General features: G+C 43.2%; 1 protein-coding gene across 13 annotated transcripts in view; it reads left to right on the forward strand.

The window, feature by feature from the left end:
- Positions 1 to 12,654, forward strand: part of LOC144668247 (A-kinase anchor protein 13-like) — a 385,814-nt gene extending 373,160 nt beyond the window's left edge. For all 13 annotated transcript variants that reach the window (XM_078530039.1, XM_078530037.1, XM_078530033.1 and 10 more), the window contains 4 exons: positions 1,816 to 1,866; positions 7,956 to 8,429; positions 11,464 to 11,794; positions 12,275 to 12,654. In XM_078530039.1, the coding sequence (XP_078386165.1) occupies positions 1,816 to 1,866; positions 7,956 to 8,429; positions 11,464 to 11,794; positions 12,275 to 12,378 (960 nt within the window). In that variant the 3' untranslated portion in view covers positions 12,379 to 12,654. The remainder of the gene's footprint in view (positions 1 to 1,815; positions 1,867 to 7,955; positions 8,430 to 11,463; positions 11,795 to 12,274) is intronic.
- The last annotated feature ends 10,127 nt before the right edge of the window (positions 12,655 to 22,781 follow it).

Below are 22,781 nucleotides of genomic sequence, written 5' to 3' on the forward strand. Positions count from 1 at the left end.
TTAAGTTGAGGTATAAGTAAATAGGTTGGATCCAGTATTTGCATTTTTAGCTAAGTTGAGAGGTTATTTGAATTTCAAAGGGGAGTCAGAGGCATCAAGGAAAATGTTTGCATCTTGCAGGAGTTCATAGGTAAACAAGTACTAGGCATATGATATTTTATTGACGCAAAGACAAGATGGAAATATAAAGGTTCTTATATTTGGAAGGGACTGAGTTTCAAAGAGGTGTGAGAGAACAATGGAACTGAGATGAAAGGGAAAAAAGGCATGTTAGAGTTACTGTGTATAGGTGTTGAGCTGGAGAGGGAGTTAGAGATGGCTGGAGATAGCTGGAGCTGTTGAGTTAGCTGGAGCACTGGGCTGGAGGAGAATGCAGTTTGAATCACCCATCCAGTCAAGCCAGAAAAGTCTTGGGCTGCAGCAAACAGTTTTCCACAGAGTGATAAAGGGTAAAGATCATGTGGAACACCTTTATTGAAGCTACAGCAGTTTGTCTTGGGTAATATTACTGGATTTCAACATCTATAAGGAAGTGTTACCTGGAAGGTATTTACTTGTGGGTTTGACAAAGTAGAGAGAGGTTTTGGGGTAATGTTTTGTAACTATAATCTTGTGTGCTTAAGTTTTCTTTTATTTTTTGTTAATAAAACTCTTACTTTTAGTTTTTAAATCCTGAAAGTGTTACTGGACCTCTTACTGCTGAGATCAGTACATTGCCTTTTTGGTTTCAGAATACAAAAAAAAAGGCTGTGGCCCATAAGCCAAGTTTCCCTCTGGGATTTGGTTTGTTAACACCGGCTGTGGTTATAACGGTTGCCTCATGCAGACTATGGTGCCGTGGACCACGACTCTTTGAAAAGCTGGCCCAATTCCATGAAAATTGTGGAGGACTAGGACATGACTATCCCTGCAATGGAACAGGCCAGGTCAGGAGTGCAGGGTGTGGGCAAATGATCTGAACTGGTCCACACCAAAAACTCTCCTGAAAATCAGAAAATCTCCTGAAACCCTAGGAATGGGTTCAGGAATCCTAGAATCAGGTCCCAGCAGCCATTTTCACCCCTCCACAGAGTCTCCCCGATTCCATGATACTCCAGCCCATAGTGTTTGCTGATTTTTTTTATTAGTATCAGTCGGGTATTGGTTTCTCACAGTGCAGGTCTTCAAATCGCAGCTGAGGCTCAATGCAAACCTGCAGCCAGACTCCAGGTGGACATGGTTTTTGCCAGGATCTCCTGGAAGTATCCTTGGAAAATCCAGAAGAGTTATATGGGGATTGTTGTAGCAGAGCTTCCAACAGCTGCATGAGACCAGTTTTGCAGCTGGTTTAATTACTAATTAAATAACTAATTAAGTTAATGAGTAGCGGATTTGAGGACTTTTTATTTTAAAGCTGTTCTTGCGGATTTTTTATAACTTGCATTAATTTGAGAGAAAGGACTAGGCCAGGTTTTTTTTCATTTAGCTGGGGATATAATTAAGTTAATCTGACACCTGATCCCAGTTAGCATGGTTTAGGTGCCTAAAGAGGCTGAACATTCAGGTTTTTTGTTTAAGCACATTGCCTAAGTTTTATAAAGTAGAATATGAGTTTGAAGCAAGGCATCTTGGATGCATAAGTATGATGGGAAGAGAACTCATGTTCAACTCTGTATTTTAGAACCATTCACGCCCCTACCCACCCCAACCCCTCAGCCCCCCAGCCCAGAGGTATCCGCTTCTCTCTTTGTTTCAGTTTTAATACCCAAGGGAAGAGCATTGATTTTATAGATTTCTTGTTCCTGCTTCATCTTACACATCTTCTTTCTGTTACAGTATGTGCTTCAGAAGGTGTTGAGTCTACAGCAGTTGCTGCTTGGATTACAGGTACGTCAATAGGACATACCCCATTAGCAGGGGTTTCTAAAGCTACCAAAACTGACTGAGAACCATGGCTGTGGCACATTAGGATGTGCATTTTCCCTTTAATTATCTTCCTTCTGTGAACTAAAGTCCCAAAGCTTGACCACAAAAGCACCCAGACCAGTTTTCTCTCGTCCTTTCATGATGTCCTACAGCTCCACTGGTGCCAACCATCCTTGGTATTGGACCATTATGATGACTCATTATCTGTGAACATGGACAACTATTATTGCCAGTTTGTTTCATTTGTTCATGGGATGCGAGCATTGCTGGCAAGGCCAGCATTTATTGCCCATCTCTAATTGCCCCTATGAAGGCAGTGGTGAGCTGCTTTCTTGAACCCCTGCAGTCCATGTGGTGCTGTTTGGAAGAGAGTACCGGGATTTTGACCTAACCACAGTGAAGAAACGGCGATATAGTTCCAAGTCAGGAAGGTGTGTGGCTTTGAGGGGCACTTGTAGGTTGTAGTGTTCCCATGTGTCTGCTGCCCTTGTTCTCCAAGGTGGTAGAGGTCACGGTTTGGAAGATGCTGCCAAAGGAGCCTGAGTGAGTTGCTGCAGTGCATCTTGTAGATGGTACATACTGCTGTCACTTGTGATTTGGTGGTGGAAAGAGTGAACATTTAAGTTGGCGGATGGGAAGCCAATCAAACGAGCTGCTTTGCCCTGAATGGTATCAAGTGTGTTGAGTGTTATTGGAGCTGCACTCATCCAGGCGAGTGGGGACTGTGGGGGCTGCAGAATTCCCAGTCTCTAACCCACTCTTGTAGCCACAGTATTTACACAGTTAATAACAGTTAAGTTATGAATATATGAATATACGAATCAGGAGCAGAATAGGCCATTTGGCCTCTCGAGCCTGCTCTGCCATTCAGTAAGATCATGGCTGATCTGTTTGTGCTTCGAATTCCACATTCCCATCTACCCCTGATAACCTCAGATTCCCTTGCTTAATAAGAATATATCTACCTCTGCCTTAAAAATATTCAATGACCCCACCTCCACTGCCTTTTGAGGCAGAGTTCCAAATTCGCACAGACTTTGAAAAAGTTTCTCCTCATCTGTCCTAAAAGGCCGACTCCTAATTTTAAAACAATGTCACCTAGTTCTGGACTCACCCACAAGAGGAAACATCATTTCCACATCCACTTTGTCAAGACCATTCAGAATCTTGTATACTTCAATCAAATCACCCCTCACTCTTCGAAACTCCAGTGGAAACAAGCCCAGCCTGTCCAGTCTTTCCTCGTGACATCCCACTCATTCCAGGTATCAATTTAGTAAACCTCCTCTGAACCGCCCCCTACATATTTACACCCTTCCTCAAATAAGGAGACCAAAACTGCACACAGTTGTCAAGATGTGATCTCAGTGTGCCCTGTATAACTGAAGCATATTTTTATGTTCAATTCCTCTCGTAATAAAGGATAGCATTCCGTTAGCTGCCTTAATTACTTGCTGTACCTGCATACAAATTTTTTGTGACTCATGCACACGAACACCTAGATCCTTCTGCACCTTGGAATTCTGGAGTTGTTCTCCGTTTAAGTAATAATCTGCTTTTTTTATTCTTCCTGCCAAAGTGAACAACTTCACATTTTCCCACATTGTACTCCATCTGCCAGATTTTTGCTTACTCAATCTACTTGTCTATGTCCGTTTTCAACCTCCTTATGTCCTCCTCACAACATACTTTCCTACCTATCTTTGTGTCATCTGCAAATTTAGCTACCATGCCTTCGCTCCCCTCATCTAGGTCATTGATATAAATTGTAGAAAGCTGAGTCCCCAGTACAGACCCCTACAGGACTCCACTCATCACATCCTGCCAATCAGAAAAAGACCCATTTATGCATATTGTCTGTTTTCTGTCAGCCAGCTAATCTATCCACGCTAATATATAACCCCCTACACTATGAGCTCCTACTTTGTACAATAACGTTTGATGTGGTACCTTGTCAAATGCTTTCTGGAAATCCAAATACAGTACATCTACAGGCTCCCCTTTATCCACAGCACATGTCACTCCTTCAAAAAATTCCAATAAATTGGTTAAACGTGATTTCCCTTTCACAAAACCATATTGATGCTTCCCGATTACCTTGAGTTTTTCTAAGTGCGCAGCTGTAACCTCCTTAATGATCAATTCTAAAACTTTCCCCATGACAGACGTTAAACTAACTGGCCTATAGTTTCCTGTTTTCTGCCTCCCGTCCTTCTTAAACACAGGGGTTATATTTGCTACTTTCCAGTCTGATGGAACCATTCCAGAATCTAGCAAATTTTGAAAAAATTAACACCAATGCATCTACTACCTCATTAGCCACCTCTTTTAAGATCCTAGGATGAAGTCCATCAGGACCCAGAAAGTTGTCAGCCACAGCTCCATCAGTTTGCTCAATACCACTTCCCCAGTGATTGTAATTTCATCAAGTACCTGCCTCCCTTCCATCTCCTGATTTACAGCTATTACCAGAATGTTTTCTGTATCTTCTATAGTGAAGACCAAAGCAAAATATTTGTTAATTTCATCTGCTATTTCCTTATTATCTATTATTAACTCCCCATTCTCACTCTTTAGAGGACCAACACTCGTTTTACTTACTCTTTTCATTTTAAAATACCTGTAGAAACTCTTGCTATCTGTTTTACATTTCTAGCTAGCTTCCTCTCATTCTCTTTCTCCTGATTAACCTTTTAGTCATTCTCTGTCGTTCTTTATGCTCTGACCAATCATCTGACCTGTCACTTCTCTTTGCGCAGTTATATGCTTTTTCCTTAAGTTTGATGCTTTCCTTAACTTCTTCAGTTAACCACAGATGGTGGGTCCTCCCCTTAGAACTTTTCTTTATAGTAGGAATATACTTATTCTGAGTGTTCTGAAATATCCCCTTAAATGTTTGCCGCTGCTTCTCCCAATGATCTACCCCCTAGCCTAGTGTCCCTTGTTCACTTCAGCTAGCTCAGCTTTCATGGCCACATAGTTGCCCTTATTTAAGTTTAAAATATTAGTCTTAGACCCACTCTTCTCCCTTTCAAACTTGATTTAAAATTCAATCATTTTGTGGTCACTGCGAATTAGGGGTGCCTTCACTCTGAGGTCATTAATTAATCCTGTCACATTACACAATACCAAGCCTAATATAACCTGCTCTCCGGTTGGTTCCAGAATGTGCTATTCTAAGAAACTATCTCGAAAGCATTCTATGAACTCCTCATCCAGGCTGCTATTACCAGTTTGATTTTTCCAGTTTATATGTAGCTTAAAATCACCCATGATTATTGCCATCCTTTATCACAAGCACCCAATATTTCTTCTTGTATATTCTGTCCTACCTTATGGTTACTGTTAGGGAATTATAGACCACATGCACTACCAACTTCTTTCCCCTGCTATTCCTCAACTCCATCCACATCCTGATCTCCTGAACCAAGGTCATCTCTAACTATTGCACAAATGCCATCCTTGATTAACAGTGCTATCCCTCCACTTTTACCTAGATTGTTATTCTTCTTGAATGTGATATACCCCCTCAACTTTCAGGACCCAATCCTTGTCATCCTGCAGCCACGTCTCCATAATGATTATCAGATCATATTTATTTACTTCATTGTGCGCTATCAATTCATTTACTTTGTTATGAATGCTACGCGCATTCAGATACATAGCATTAGGTTTTGTCCTTGTTATCTTTGTAACATCTAGTCTTGACTGGTGGTGTTCTCTTAGGTTTTTTCTCTCTGTCCCTTCCTGCCATTCCCTGACCTTCATTTCCCATATTAATATTTTGCTCTCCCACCTTGACTCTACCCTTCATTTGCTACTTTGACAAAAGCTCAATCCCTCACCCACGTTGTTTAGTTTAAAGCCCTCTCTGCTTCCCTAGTTATACAGTTTGCTAGAACACTGGTCCCAACAGGTGTAGACCATCCCAACGGTACAGCCCCCACTTTCCCCAGTACTGATGCCAGTGCCCCACGAACCAAAACCCACTTCTCCCACACCAGTCTTTGAGCCACGTATTTATTTCACTAATCTTATGTGCCCTCTGCTAATTAGCACATGATCTCAGGTAACAATGCAGAGATTATTACCCTTGAGGTTCTGCTCTTCAATTGTTGCCTAGCTCCTCATACTGTCTAAACAGAACCTCTTTCCTAGTTCTACCTATGCCATTGGTACCTACATGGACCACGACAACTGGATCCTCCCCTTCCCATTCCAAGTTCCTGTCCAGCCCTGAGATGTCTCCAATCCTGACACCGGATAGACAGCATAGCCTTCTGGACTCATACTTTTGGATGCACAGGACAGTGTCTATGCCTATCACTACATTCTGTTTTGCTCCCCCCACTTGAATGGTTTGCTGTACCATAGTACCATGGTCAGTTTGCTTATCCACCCTGCAGCCCTCACTCTCATCCAAACAAGCAGAAAGAGCCTCAATCCTGTTGGACAATTGCAGAGGCTGATGTTCCTGTACTCCTGCCCTCTGGGTCCCCTTACCTGCCTCACTCATGGTCACACACTCCTGTCCTGACTACTATCCAAATCAGAAGGCCCTATCCTAAGGGGTGTGACTACCTCCCACTACAAAGCATCCAGGTAACTTTCCCCTTCCCCTATGTATCACAGCGTCAGCAGCTCAGCCTCCAGCTCATAAACTCTGGGCCGAAATTCCTGCAGCCACAGACACTTACTGCGGATGTGTTTGCCCTGGATCTCACCGGTATCCAGAAGCACCCACATGCTGCACTTGCAGCACATCAGCCCTGCCATCTTTACTGCGTGATAATTTATTGTTTCTTAATTAAATTACAATTTATATACCTGCTCCCAATAAACGTTATTAATGCTAGTGAAGCTAGTGAAACATTTAAGTTTCTGGTAAATGATACCCCACCAAAAGATTTTAATGCTGAGCAATTTGGCAATGGTAATGCCATCAAATGTCATGGGGTGATGGGATTCTCTCTTGTTGGTGATCACCATTTCCTTGAAATTGTGTGACGCAAATGTTATTTGTTACTTATTAGTCCAGGTCTGAATGTTGTCCAACTCTTACTGCATCAGGCATGGGCTGCTTCATTATTACAAGAGTTATGAATGGGGCCGAATACTGCAATCATCAGCAAACACCCCCATTTCTGACCTTCTAATGGAGGGGAGCCCACTGATAAATCAGCTGAAGATGGTCTCCATCCGGTGTCCATCCTAGTGATCAGAAGCAGAGGCACTTGCTGATTTTTCCCTCCCTGGTCCAGGGGGTATTGAGACCAACAACTAGTGCCCCGTCTGCAGACCAGAATCCAACTGGGGGCCTTCCTGATGCGTCATTCCAGCGTCACATTAGGTGACGCATTTATCCCTTGAAATCATCAAGGGAGTTTGCTCTGTGCTCATTAACATGTATCAAGAGTGAGTTGAATAAATGGCAATTGGAGGAAGATGAGACCTGTTTTGTGTTCCAACAGTGCCCCCCTATTGTCCAGTTTTAATAAGCTCAGTTCTTTTGGTCAACCACTGTTAGGGTTGGGGTTGTACTTTGACAGACCTACTGTAAAGGCAAATCTACTTAAGATCGTTTATTTTGAGAAATTCAGAGGGACCAAGCCCCATGGGGGTATCAGTAATAGTGACTATGAATTTACTAGGTTGTTGTAAAACCCCATCTGGTTCACTGATGCCCTTCAGGGAAAGAAATCTGCCATCCTTAGCCAGCCTAACCTATATGTGCCAGACCCACAACAATGACTCCTAGCCCTCTGAAAAGGTCCAGCAAGTTACTCAGTTTTGCCAAACTGCTTTGAAAAACATGTGGAATAAGACTATTTGATCGATAAATTTGAAATGATCTTTTGTACAACACAAACAGGGTCAATGGATCAAATTAGTCCCAAATGTGCTGTATTTGTCACCAAATATGTGTGAATATATTTAACTCCCTGCTGCGATACAGTTCTATGGCCTGAAGCATCTCCCCCTCACCCCCAAATAAAACTCTTTCTGATGTTTGCTGCACTTAATAATTGTTTTCCTTCTGTCCCTGGCAGGCTGTTGTGGTGCAACAAGATTCATTCATTGAGGACCAGAAGCAAGCTTTGAGTGAGAGGAGCGAGCGTTTGACCAGATCGTCCTTGCGGCCCAACTCGCTGATTGAGCAGGAGAAGCAGCGGAGTTTGGAAAAACACCGTCAAGAGCTGGCAAACCTGAAGCGGCAGCAGGCGCAGCACCTGGAGGAGAAGAAGAAATGGGAAAGGGAATGGGAGATGAGGGAGAAGGAGCTCGGCGATCAGGAGGCCAAGGTGGCCCTTCTCAACACCGAGACAGTGAAGTTACAGAAGGAAGTGGAGAAGCAGAGAGAGGAGCTTCAGTTGAGAAAAGAGGAGTATCAGCAGGACTTGGAGAGGCTGAGGGCCACACAGAAGCAGTTGGACAAGGAGAAGGAGCAGCTAAAGAGGAAGGAAGAGCTGCTAACTCACCAAAGACAGGATCGCCTTTCGCACTCGGACTCCCTCAGTTCACAGGTACAGACTCCCCCGTACATTAAATAGCACATTACCAGAAGGATCATCTCTTTCGTTTAGTTAGTTGGCTGTGTGGAGGTCTTGTCACTCAGTAGGTGGCGCCGCTGACTGAAGCCAGAAGTTCTGGGTTCAAGTCCCACTCCAGGACTTGTTGGCCACGGAATACTGCAGTTCATGATGCGGTTCAAACAGAGTGGAGGGGAGTGGGGCATGACGATAAAAAACATGCAACTAGTTGGCTGTTTGAGACCCATAGAAGTTCATCATCATGTTAAAAGATTCCAAATCCACGCCATTGGATACAACATCTGCACTGTTCTCCTGTGCTTAGGTGAGTCCATTGAATTTGGGAAAGAGTTAGCAAAAGCCAAACGTTAAAGACCCCCAATAGTGCGAGACTGCATCTGCTGGAATTTAATGAACTAAGACCACACTAGTAAGCTCCCTGCATCCAGTCTGTCCATCCCTGTCAGAATTTTATATGTTTCAATGAGATCTCCCCTCATTCTTCTAAACTCCAGTGAATACAGGCCTAGTCGGCCCAATCTCTCCTCATACGACAATCCTGCCATCCCAGGAATCAGTCTGGTGAACCTTTGCTGCACTCCCTCTATGGCAAGTATATCCTTTGTTAGGTAAGGAGACCAAAACTGCATACAATACTCCAGGTGTGGTCTCCACATTCTAACCCGGTTGGTCCCAAACACTTGCGTCGTTGCCCCCAACTCTATTCACTCACCCCAGTGCTTAGATGGATCCAGATGGCACCTGGCCTCTATTCTATTTGACCCTGAGCTCAACTTCATATCAAACCCATTACTAAGATCACTTACTTCCACCTTTCGTAATCATGTGCATTTCCATCCTTATTTGCTCCCATTAAAACCATTATCCAAGCTTTCATCCAAATTGGATTACAACAATGATCTCCTCACCAGCCCCCTAGCTCCATCCTGTCTAAACTCCCAGCTGGCTTAAAACCTCACCTCCGCCCCACACAAACTCCTGCTCACTGACTCCTCCAACATGGTTTACATGTTCTTTCATGATCTGACTCTTTTCCAGCCCTTTATCCCCACCCATGCCAACTGTTTTCTGACTGGTCCCCTGTGATTTATTATGGCTGAGTGCAGCAGTGAATTGTACATTAACTAACTCATTGCTGTGGTGTCCCTGGAGTTTTTTTAGTGCGTTGACCCCTACGTGCTGTTTGAAAAATTGCACCTTAGCCAATCCACTTTAATGTTGTGCAGGACATTTCTGTGAAATTCTTAATCCATTTCTTTAGATTATTCCCACTGTGACCACCAGCCCTTTGCCCTGTTGTTCCACAGCCCAAAGCACACATTGGAGATGCAATCCAGGTTCGCAAGGGTAGAAGCTACAATAATATAAAGGCAAAATTTCATTGAGTTTAACAGCTTCAGACCATGAACACACTCCTCCATCCCCACCCCTTTTTGATTCCCGTTTTCTCTATTCATTTTTATTTTTAAAATTTTTTTCCACTTATTTTCATTATTATTATTTTTTAAATTTATTTCCGTTTTTATTCATTGTTTTATCCCCAGCTTTCTTCGATCTTTTTTCCCACCACTGTCCCCACCCCCATTAGGGCCACCTGTCACTTTCCAGAGCGCTTACCACGATCCAGCCATTATCACGTTCTGCTTTCCTTTCTTAATGTCACCATTAGCACCTCCTTTAGCCAGAACCACCACTATTAACAACCCTTTGACCTTTTATTTATGACATCTTTCGCAATCCCTCCTTTGCCTCCACCTATCGCTGGCCTTCTGTCCAGCTTCACCTGTTCCACCTCCCTTAAACAGTATATATTTCACCACATTTCTTCTTCCTTTTAGCTCTGAATTAGAGTCATACGCACTCGAAACGTTAACTCTGCCCTTCTCTCCACAGATGCTGTAAGACCTGCTGAATTTTTCCAGCATTTTTTGTTTTTGTTTCAGAACCTACAGTAATGGTGTTGTGTGTTTTCTGCAGTCCATTTAGACACAAGTGAGAAAAATGTACAAACCTACCATTAAACTTTGGTGAAATCTCAGTGTGACACCAAAATCTTTCATGGTCAGAACTAAAACATGAAATTTTAAAATATTTTCACTTCTCACTGTGTATACTGTCCAAAGTAGTGCAAAGGTCCATTAAAACTGGCTATTTTCTCCACTGCTCTCAATAACCTTGTATTTTATTTTTGTTTCTAGCTGGTTCAGTGGATAAAGCTACTTGCCCAGTGTAGATAAGGCATATGGGCCAGAATGTCCCAGGATCGATTCCTGGCCCGTGCTGAGGTCACTCTTTTTAGAAGGGACCTGCAGTCACAATTGGATTCAGTATTCCTGAAATAGGAAGGTGGAAATTTGGCTAATATTCCTGAGACACCCAGTATCCCGTGAGATGTTTCAGGTGATTGAAGGAATTGATGGGATTGACAGAGAGAAACTATTTCCTTTGGTGGGGAGTCCAGACAAGGGACTTCAAGCTAGAGCTGGGCCTTTCAGGGATAATGTCAGGATACGTCTCATAGCACAAAAGGTTCTGGAAATCTGTAACTCTTCCCCAAAAAACTGGGGGCCTAAGGGTCAATTGAAAATTTCAAATCTAAAATTGATGTATTTTCGTTAGGCAAGTGTGTTATGGGTTATGGAGCCAAAGCGGGTAAATGGAATTCAGATACTGATCAGCCATGATTTAATTGAATAGTAGAACAGGCTCGAGAGGCTAAATGGCTGCTTCCTGCTTCTTTAGCCCTGTTGCAAGGCTCACACGGTTGAGAACAGAATCATATTATTTTGTAGCCTGCAGACACTCGCTGTTTAAACATGAATGAAGAAAGCACTCAGATGAGGAGGGTAGCCAGCAAAAGGAGACATCCAGTAACCCAGAAAAGGGGTCAGTCAGTGTCCAGTAACCCAGAAAAGGGGTTATTACCTACAAGGCAGGAGGTGCAGCACAACTAGTTCTGTTCATTTGAAGTTCTATAATTTCCAACTTTTCTTTTCCACTATCCTAGGCTTCAGACCGGGAGATTACAACACCAGTAGGCACTTTGACCGAGGGATCTCCGAGCTCAACAAAGCATTATTGTAATTCATTAAGCCAGGAACGTTTGGACATGCACCTTACCAAGGAAGACACGGAGACTTCTCCCAGTCCCCCTTGCAAAGACTCAAAACAAAGCAATGCCAAGAACCTCGCAAGTCAACCGCGGAACACCACAAGTCCGACAAACAACCCACTCCCACCACGGTTACTCAAGCTCGCAAAACCAAAGGAGAAGAAGTCCAAACACCGTAAGGGCAAAGGTCACCGGTCTGGAAACCTGCCACCCGAGTACAATCCAGGTTGGTGATGGCCAACAGTTGGAGTTATACTAGGGGGTGTTGCATTGGATCTTGTGAGGTTGTGCTGTTGAAGCAGCATTGATGTGTTGTAATGTTACGGTCACTTAATGCGCCAAACCTTGCTGACACAGCCAGCCTCAGCTGGAGCAGGGCTAGGCTCTTGGACCTCAGGTCACCAACTTTCAGGGGATTTGGGGGTCTGGGGAGGCGGAGACAGTTGGTGACAGCAGGGACATGGGTTGCCAACCCTCCAGGGATATTCTGGAATCTTCAGGAATTGAGGATTAATCTCCAGGACACTGCTGCGAGCAACACACGGGGCAAAAAAATAATTTATATTTTTCATTTTTACTTATTAGGTAATAAAGATATTGGCTTAAAAACTGTTTAACTGGAGGGGGAAAGTTGTCAAAGGTGTTATATAAATGCAAGTTTTTATAAAAGTAACGTGTACATTTCTTTCTGTCTGTATTTTCTCAGATGTCCTACCAGCAGCAGACGGCTCAATGCTGAATCAGAAAGCACCAGATAAAAAGCATCCTGCACCTGAACTACAGGGGAATGAAGAGGTTTTCTACTGCTGAGCTTTCCTGCTTTAGAGACTATGTGGAGATTGGGGAGGGGGTTAGAGAGAGGACTGGAACCCCTCGAGTACTCCAAGGTGTGTGGGTGTCTACAATTTGTATGACCAGATGTGTGTCATCCACACTGTCTTCCGCGTTGCTCTGTGATGATGGTATCGATGGAACTGCATGCATAAATAATATATAATATATATTTAATTGGTACATCAATCTCTCTCTCTCTCTAGAACAAAAGAATTGATTGAGAAACATTGAACAAAAGGACAAAAAACAAAATCTAGTTAAATTGAAGTCCATCTTTGCCAGCAACTTCTGAACCAAAATTGTAGGCAAAGTTTTAAGATGCTATTGGAAACTGATGCTGATTAAATTGGAGTGGAGAAACAAATTGTTCAGTATTTCTTGAAGTGGTGCAGTCTTCTAAGGCGTGGCATTTTCACTAGGTATGTTGTATGTATTGGGCATTGTTCTAATGCAGGAGGTATTGTACTTGAGTCGAGCACTGCTCTTGTGCGATGCTCTTACTTCAGCCCCTCTGATTTGGCCCACTACCAGCTAGTGACCGCCGTGTTGCCACCAGTACCTCAAACCTGAGATGCGTTCTCCCAACATAAATCATTCGGGAAGGGCGGCATGTGGAATTGGAACACCGAGAGTTTCTTTCTTTTAAAACAAGAGTTCCAGCACAATATGAGCGTTTGATCAAAACACTTTTCTGAAAAGCTAGTAACAACACTCTGCTCCCTTCTCGCATTCGTTCCAGACTTGGCTATTGACTTTGAGGTGGTTGAAGGGGATTCCTGGCATTTTTAAACCCACCCCTCCAAAATTATCCAGCCATTCATTTTTCCAGTGACTGAACAAACCACTGACTGAAATAGGAAAGGAGATTACGAGTAATGCAGGGCTAGAGAGATTGATTTGCCAGCTAAGTGGGTCACTTAGAATTTCTGGCGTTGGTGTGCGGGATGAATTCTCCCCTCTGCGCCATCAACCTACATTGTAAATAAAATTGCAGTGAGTGCAATGGTTTTTAATATGTGCATTTCTCCCATTTGAGGGAGCGAAAGGTTCAACCCATAGATTTTGTTTTCCTTCAAACATGTTAATATTTAAATCTTGAGGGGAAGAAATTGTCAAATATCGGTGTAAAATTAAATTCTGAATGTATAATGTTTTTAAAAGCGGAAACTGTAAAGCTACAAAGGTGGAATTAATGCACGATGGTTTATACTTGATTTTTTTTCCTATTGCTTTAATTTCCATTCTACTAGAATGTTAATTGGGATATTTTAATTGTCTATGTTTAGATCATCTCATCATTTTTAACATTGATAGTGTCTTCTTTTGGCTGGCCTGCTTATGATTTGATGGGGAAACATGAGATGGCGGAGTGTGTAAGGTACTGGCCTTTCATCTGGAACCTGGGTTCACATTCAGCCTGGACTGATGGGGGTCAAAGTCACTTGAGGCAGCATTAAAGAGTTCCATATGGAATGAGTTTGGGCAGTCTCAGTCCAGCCCCTGGCACAAAACTGCCTGTAATTTGGCACTAAATAGGGAATCTCACTCACAGGGGTGTTGGCATGGTTAGCTGGTGTGAGAAGATGGAGAAATGTCACATTGGCGCCAAAGGGGGAAGCTTAAGACGTAAAGAAAAGGAAGCCTTACTCTCACTTGAACATTCTTGATGCTAGCACCAGTTTCCCAAAATGGGGAAACATTCTACTCCACAGCACTAACAACCCTCACCTTGATGAACACAAACTCACATTACCACTGAACACCTACAACTTTCTAAATATGCCTCATCAAGGGACACTGGACAGTTTCTTCAACACCCTCTGGTTTGCTAGTGTTAATGTTTGGACGGAGTGGGGACACTGTAGGAAGTAACTGTAGAGGGACCACAATCACCAATTTACCTTTAACTCCTGATACCTCTATCTTACTGCAAAGTACCTTAACACTGAAGGAGGGAAGTGCCAAGCTTAAAATAGAGACCGAGTGAGGCGAAGTGAAGCCACATGGAGGACACCAACTGATCAGTTGCTATTGTGTCCCAGATGACTTTTGACTTGTGGACTGCTAAGGAATAGGTGGTCCCTTTTGGGTTAGGAATATAGGAACAGGAGGAGGCCATTCAGCCCTTTAAGCCTGTTCTGCCATACAATTGAATGCAGTTATTCTGTATCTTAACTCTACCTTAGCCACTTTGGTTCCTGAACCTTTAATATACCCTTGCCTCACAAAAGTCAAAGAGTTGTCATTATTCCACGGTCCACTCCAGACAATACAAGGCCAACATGAAAGGGGTATCATCTCTTAGCATGGTTTGATATCGTGAAGCACTTTAAAAGAGCAAAACTTTTTTTTTAAACCTGTACACTGTTGTAAGCTTTCTTACTGCTTTAATCAGAAAACAATCAGATTCCATGGCTGTGTTATTCATCATCGATTCCAAATGCACATGTCAGGGAATCATACCAAGTAGAAGATGCCATTTCAGTTATCTTTTGGACTTCCTCTTGCTCAAGAGGAAATGGATGCATTTTTATCAAACACAGAATCCATATACAGGGAGAATACAACCACTGGTGCATGTGTTGCAAGCTTCTACCAGATCCTGTGGTCTAGTTTCGATTTAACAATCTTAAGAGCTGCTATTAATTTTATAATTAAAAAAAAGTATATAGGGTGTTTTTGCCCCTAAGTTTTTGGTGCCTACTTTATTGCAATCTTTGCAAGTAAATTAGATGTGGTCATTGCCCTTCATTTCGGAAGAACGATGGGTATTGCTTGTGGAATGGAGGATGCAGAGTCTGTCTGCAGGTTACCTGGGGCAGTATAGATCCCATCTGTGTGACTCCTTCCCACCACCCCACAAAAATACTCCAGAAATTTCAATAGGGCTATTAGCAAAGTTTCTCAGGGAACCCATTCACAGCAGGTTCTTGTAGGTTCCACACTCCCAACTCCCCGTCCCTCCAAAAAAAACATTTGAATGTGGTATTTCTGATTACATTCGCACTTCTCCCCTGAAAGTGAGAGAAGGTGTGGGTGGGACACTGGTTCTATGGCCTTTGGGTGTCTCCTCACCTAAGTTACCGTTTCTTTCTTGTCCAAGTTTAGTTTGGTGTGCGAGTAATTTACCATGAAGGGCATCTCATCCGAGCTCAGTCTGCTCCAGATCTGATGCCCAATTGCAGGTGGGCACACTGTTTGCTGCTGGAGTCACTGACACAGAGCAAGTGCCCTCCTCTCACGCCACCCCCTCCTTCACCAACCTCAGACTGCTGTAGCATTTACCCTTCTGTCCCGCCTTTGACCATTCAATACAAACAGAAACATTTATTCCCCTTAAAATAAAAATGAATTGATTCTGATTATTTAATAAGCACAGTATGATGAGAGATCCTAGGAGCACAGTGTGGCATAATCAGGGTGACTGGCCTGCTTAAGTATCTGGATAACTAATTCTGGACTATTAAGCTCCCAAGAACTTTGTACAAATGCCTTGCCCCAATGAAAGGTTGTTGGGGGAATGGGGTGGGGGGGAAATGCCAGCACTGAAGGTGGTGTTGTTTATCCAGAGGAGTGTTGCTAAATGTAGCAAAGCAGTGCCAGTGGCTACTGGAATAGAAGCTCCTTTCCAGGGAAACTAGGATTAACGCTTGGGCAATGATACTTGCACATCAAGAGAAGCAATAAAACCACTCGAGCCTGTGGTTAATTTCCTGGTGGTTGTGTGGAGCCTGCATGCACGACTCAGTGCTGATCAATCCTTACCGTGTTTTTACTTAAAGAGTAGCCTGTGATATGCGCTCTATTGCAACACTCACATCAGTGTGGAGTTTAGTTCGTTGTGGGAGGGTAACAAACATTATACCAAATACTTGCCAATTTTAAAATCAGAAACTGGAAATACATGACAGGTTTGTAAGCACCTGTAAAGAACAAAGACGGGTTAACACAAGTGCAAATTTAAATTGTCAATTCTGTTGATGGGTCTTTTCTCGTGTCTCCTCCAGCACTTTTTTTTGTTCTGTGGATTTCAGTGTTCTCCAGTTTTCCTCTTTAACTTATAACCCATGCTTGGAGTATCCAAAAAAAAAGAGCTGACTATATATCTACAGGATTGGCAGATTTTGTTAAAATGGGTAACATTTTCATTTGTAAACAGCTCCCTATAGGTGCAATTATATCTGTCTTGTTTTAAGATGGTGCCTTATCAAATTACACTGCCCTCCTTGTACAGCAGAACACGAGGGGTTTCTTTGCCGCTCCATGCTGCTGTCATCGTTTTGGGCAATGTTCTAAATGAGTGAGAACTCCTGATTATCCACGAGCTCATCTCTATCAAAAGCTGCAGCCCAGCTATTGACCATTCTGACTTTGAAAATCTTCATCATTACTGTACACTGGTTAACTTGTGCATATTAAATTCCTGTCTGTATTAATTCAGCACAGTTAATCTGTTTGAGTTTGTGACTTTTGAAATAGCACAGACAGAAATGTAATACTAACATATTAACCATTAGAAATAGCGCACAGAGGAATGTAACCCTAAGGTGCTTATTTTTAATCTGTTTTGACTATTTTTTGATAGACAGGGGAGATTTTTATTTGAGTTCTGAAAAGCTTTACTTTTTTTTTAGTATTTCTATCTTCCTGTGGAGTCCCAGAACAGGGATTTTACCTCCTTTTGTGATCATTTTCCATATGAATTTTTAACAAGTGTTTAATGCCTCTCCCTTCCCTCCCTGTGTACTGTGAGTTTGGTAAATGCATACCAACCTCCCCCTCCTCACCAGTTCATGTATAATCTTGGACCATCGGCCAGTTCCTAAAGGGCTACTAGATACTGAGAAGACTTCATCGGGTCATATTCTAACTCACTCAAAACCCATTCACTTACACAGAGTGAAAAAAAAATCAGGCCTGTTATGTTTCTAGAAAAGGTGACATTCCCTGTGACCCCAACTCTCGGGAGTGCTGTCGATCCGGTCAGGTTTTGAACTCTCCCAGACCTCTCCTAAACCAGCGGGCACCAAACTTCCTAACAGAGATGCCGATCATTCACCAGTGCTAGTAAAGGGTCTCTGCACTTTCAACATCCCCTCGAGCCCCACCCCCCAGTTTCTCCACACTGTTTCAAACCGCTTGATTCAGACGCGCCTGCCTTGTACTGAAAACATTTATGCACTAACTAACTGAATCGTGGACGTGCTCAGGATGTCTCTCAAGCATTTTATATACCTCTCTGCTTTCAAAAAAAAAAATTCCTGAGGGTAAACAAAAAAAGAATCTACTTGTACGAAGGTACACCTTGTATTTTTCTCGATTTTGTGTACAAAAAAAATTATAAGGGTGAAAACCTAATTATTTTATCTATGATGTAATTAATGTATAAAAGTGGAAACTGTAAACATAGTTACATTTCTGTAATGTTTCCGTGATCGCTGGTAGCCTTTTTGTAATTAAACCTTTTATTTATCATCATTTTCCCGTAATAGATTATAAGCCAATGTAAATTTCAGTTCCCCCACAATAAACATTTACACAATAGATTTACTTGAAGGAGTTTGTGCTTCTTTGATTTATTCCAATTCTTCACTTTCTCCCTGAGGTACATGGACCAACATTTTACACCAGGTGGCAGTGATGAGCTGCATGTATCCATCAGGAAGGAATAGATTCTGCTCTCGTCACAACTTGCAAAGGAAATAGGAGCAGGTGTAGACCACACGACTCATCGAGCCTGCTCCGCTATTCAATACAATCATGGCTGATCTTAGGCTTCAACTCCAAGAGACCAAAAATCTGTCTGTCCCAGCCTTTAATGTATTCAACTATGCAGCATCCACAACCCTCTGGGGTAGAGAATTCCAGATTCACAACCCTTTGAATGAAGAAATTTCTCCGTGCCTCAGTCTTAAATGATAGCCCCCTTATCCTGAGACTGTGCCCCCATGTTTTAAATTCCCTGACCAGTGGAGACAAATCTCCATGTCCACCCTGTCAAGTCCCTTTAGAATTTTTTAGCTTTCGATGAGATCGCCCCTCTCTTCTAATCTCCAGAGAATATAGACCCAACTTACTCAGCCTCTCCTCATAAGACAAACCCCCTCATTCCAGGGAACAATTTAATGAGCCTTTTGCTGTGCCATTTCCAATGCAAGTATATCCTTTCTTAATTGTGAAGACCTAAAATTGCGCACAGTCTCCCAGATGCAGTCTCAGCAAAATCCTGTAAAATATCCCAAAGTGCCTTGATGAAAACTTTACAGCAAGTCACGATAGGGCAAGATTCACAGTTTCCCTCACGGGATAGACCCAGCAATGCATTGATTCCTTATCCTGATTTAATTCCTGTGTTGTTACCCTATCTGACCACTGGACCCACCTGCACCCTATCTCCCAGTTCACACCCCCTGTGCCTTTGTTTCTGATCTCTGTGGCCTGTCCTCTTAACCCCACTCCAGCCCTAGCATTGCTGGCTAAGACTCTAGTTGTTAGGCCTGTGTAGCTGTAAATCGCATTCCTAAGTCTCCTGCCTTCAAAAGCCCTCCCAGAAGGGAACCAGATGTTAACAGCACCTCTTCAATTTGATTATTTGAATGTGAAATATCTTTACAATGTTTGAGATGAGGATAAATCTCGCATGTGCCACATAGAACTTTCCATGACTTCAGAACAGCCCAAGGTGTTTTGCAGCCAACAAAATATTTTTGAAGTGTGGTCACTGTTGTAATGTAGGAAACAGCAGCCAATTTGCACATAGCAAGCTCCTACAAACATAATTGCAATGATGATTAAATCAATTTTTAGTTATGTCACATGAGGGATAAATGTTGGGCCCAAGATACAGCGAGTACTCTCCTGTTCTTCACAACATTGTTGTGGGATTTTTACCATCCACCTGAAAGGGCAGTCTCACCTCATCCAAAAGGCAACACTGCTGCACTGAAGTGATAAGGTGCTATGCAAGTACTTTGCTTCCTTCCCCAATCTCATAGTCAGGGCCCAATCGGGCCCCTTTGTGAAGCACCTTGGCATGTTTTGCTACGTTAAAGGAGGTTTATGAGTACTTCTTTTAGTTAGTGCCTTAGACCAGGGGAGCCAAGTATAATTTCTGTTGAGGACAGGTTTGGGTTTCCTTGTGAGGTTACCTGCAGACAAATGCCTTGTCAACACTTTGTCCAGCCTCGAATATTCTGCCTTTAAACCAGTACTGATGCTGTGGAATCATTCCACCCTGAAAGATAATGGGTCTGGATTTTCGCAGCACTGGAACCTTTTGAAATGGGTGTGGTGTGGTTTAGCAGAGAACTGCCCACAGGGCAGCAAGATCCCATGTTTGATTCACAGTCTATGCTGAATTGGACAATCGCTTGCCCAGTTTAGCAGGGCTGCTACCATTAACTCCTGTTCCTGAGTTAAGCCAAAGGAGTGTGGAGTGGGGGAAGGCATCATAGGATGGACAGAGCACAGAAGGAGGCCATTCAGCCTGCATATCTGCCAGCTCTTCACAGTTGCTCTTCATAGTCCCGGTCCCCCAGACGATCGTAGAATAGTTACAGTACAGGAGAAGACCATTCAGCCCACAGTTCCTCCTACTTGCCATCCAACAACACCTGCAGGAACATACATAGAAGGGATCAGCGTGGCTGTGATGCCTCCTGTGACAGATTAACCTGTCAACCAGCCCCATAATTGAAGATTGGCCTCTTGTGTTGTGTGGAAAGGCAACTGGAACGGTAGTACACCAAGAGTCCTAAACCTTCAGGAGAGTGAGGTTGTGCAGGGAGGAAATAAAGTCAGGAATTTGATTTAATAAATCTGTTTTTGACAATAACTGGCAGGTGATTAACCTCAATTTTCTATTGATGGTTCTTGCTTAGTCACCAGTGCTTACTGAAAATCAAACAGCAGAAGCTTTGAGTGCTGATGGTTCAGTAACTAATCTCCCCACTGACTGATGCATTGAAATCTGATTGTTGTCATGGGTAATTGTTGGGGAGAATTAAAGGCTCACATTGCTGGTTAACTATTGAAAGCAGAGCACCAACTGCATCAATAGGTGAGTTTGCAAATTGTTTGTGCTGAGAATTTGACAAAAAGACGAGGACAAAACAAGTCAACAAAGGGGATGCGTAGTAATCGTTTTATTTCGAACCATCCAGGTTTTTCCATATGGTAGGAGTTTCAGGCCTTCTGTTGAAGAAATTTCAGACCTGAACTCCACTGTGAGCCCCATTGGTAACAGCATTGTGGCTTTCTGCTGTGCAGATCCCTGGGGCCAACTGTCTGAAACAGTCTCTGTTCTGTAGACTTGGGGAAAGGAGGGGGTCATTGGCAAGTGCTGCTCTTAATAATGATCCAGTAACTCCTTGATGGATTCACGTAGTCATTACAACTGGAGTTGTGTTTTCTAGCTCTCTATAAAGCAATCTAGTCAGTCCTATTCCCCCGCTTGAACCCCGTAGCCCTATAAATATATTTCCTTCAAGTGCCCATCCAATTTCCTTTTGAAGTCATTGATTATTTTTGCTACCACCATCCTCGTGGGCAGCAAGTTCCAGGTCATTACCACTCGCTGTGTAAGAAAAGTTCCTTCTCACATTCCCCCTGCATCTCTTGCCCCAAAACTTACATCTGTGTCCCCTAGTCCTTGTACCATCAGCTAATGGGAACAATTTTTCTTTGTCTACCTTATCTAAACCTGTCATCATGTACACCTCTATCAAATCTCCCCTCAACCTCCTTTGCTCCAAGGAGAACAGCCCCAGCTTCTCCAACCTAACCTTGTAGATTGGTTCCAGGGATGAGGGATTCATTCTGGTAAATCTCCTCTGCAACTTTGAGAACCTCCACATCCTTGTACACACTTTGGTTGTGACCTAACCAGAGTTTTATAAAGTTCAGCAAAACTTCCCTGCTTTTGTACTCAGTGCCTCAAGCCAATATACTTTGCTAACTGCAATATAGGAAGGATGTGATTGCACTGGAGGGGGTGCAGAGGAGATTCACCAGGATGTTGCCTGGGATGAAACATTTAAGTTATGAAGAGAGGTTGGATAGACTTGGGTTGTTTTTGTTGGAGCAGAGAAGACTGAGGGGCGACCTGATCGAGGTGTACAAGATTATGAGGGGCATGGACAGAGTGGATAGGGAGCAGCTGTTCCCCTTAGTTGAAGGGTCAGTCACAAGGGGACATAAGCATAAGTTCAAGGTGAGGGGCAGGAGGTTTAGGGGGGGGATGTAAGGGAAAACATTTTTACCCAGAGGGTGGTGACGGTCTAGAATGTACTGCCTGAGAGGGTGGTGGAGGTGGGTTGCCTCACATCCTTTAAAAAGTACCAGGATGAGCACTTGGCACATCATAACATTCAAGGCTATGGGCCAAGTGCTGGTAAATGGGATTAGGTAGGATAGGTCAGGTGTTTCTCACGTGTCGGTGCAGACTTGATGGGCCGAAGGGCCTCTTCTGCACTGAGATTCTGTGAATATATTCTGACACCTCCAAAGATTTATGCATATGCACCCCTTGTCCCTCTGTTCATGCACACTTTAGAACTGTGTCTTTAAGTCCATATTGCCCTTTCCCTTCTGCCAAAATTAATCACATCACCTGCTATGGTGCCCTCCAACAATGCAGTGCTCCCTCAGTACTGACACTCTGACAGCGGGGCACTCCCTCAGCACTGACCCTCGACTATGCAGGGTCCCTGGGAAGGGATAATGAGAACAATGATTATGTAACCCTTGCCCCCAACCCCCCCACCCCCACCCAAGGGGAATTTGAACCCCCCCCCCCACCCCCAGAGTGCAGGTATCCTTCCAGATTTTCAGCTGAGAATTCTGAGCTGGAGCTTTGGTCTCCACTCACTGGGACTCTGAAGTGGGGAGAGGGGAGAGGGGGAGACGGGGGGGGAGGAAAGAGAGAAAAGTGGGCGGGTGGGGTAAGGTCAAACTCTGCACCTTCTGATCCAGAGTTGAGATTGTTGGCTTACATGACTAGATAAGTGCTTCAAGCATTTTCTGGTTTTATCTTGAACATTCACAAGATTTTGCTTTTTTGTTTCTAACCTAATGTTATGAACCAGTTTCACCCGAAGCCTGTTGATGAAGGCCTTTCTCATCCGAGGGGACAGCATGTCTCCCGATCATTAGTCCATAATCACTACTATTCCTGTAATTGTAGGAATGTGTATCCTTCACACAGGATTTGGCTGAAAATGTCTAGATTTAAACAAGTAAATCTATGTTTAGTAGAGTGTAGTTCATCTGAGACAGATGCATCGAGATGTAAAGAATAACTATCATACCACATACACGGGGTTATCGGAATACTGGGCCAGCTCCAGCAAGTTAAAACAAGGCCTTGGAACAACACAATC

This window comes from Cetorhinus maximus, chromosome 26 (genome assembly GCF_964194155.1).
Source record: "Cetorhinus maximus chromosome 26, sCetMax3.hap1.1, whole genome shotgun sequence".
Taxonomy (NCBI): Eukaryota; Metazoa; Chordata; class Chondrichthyes; order Lamniformes; family Cetorhinidae; genus Cetorhinus; species Cetorhinus maximus.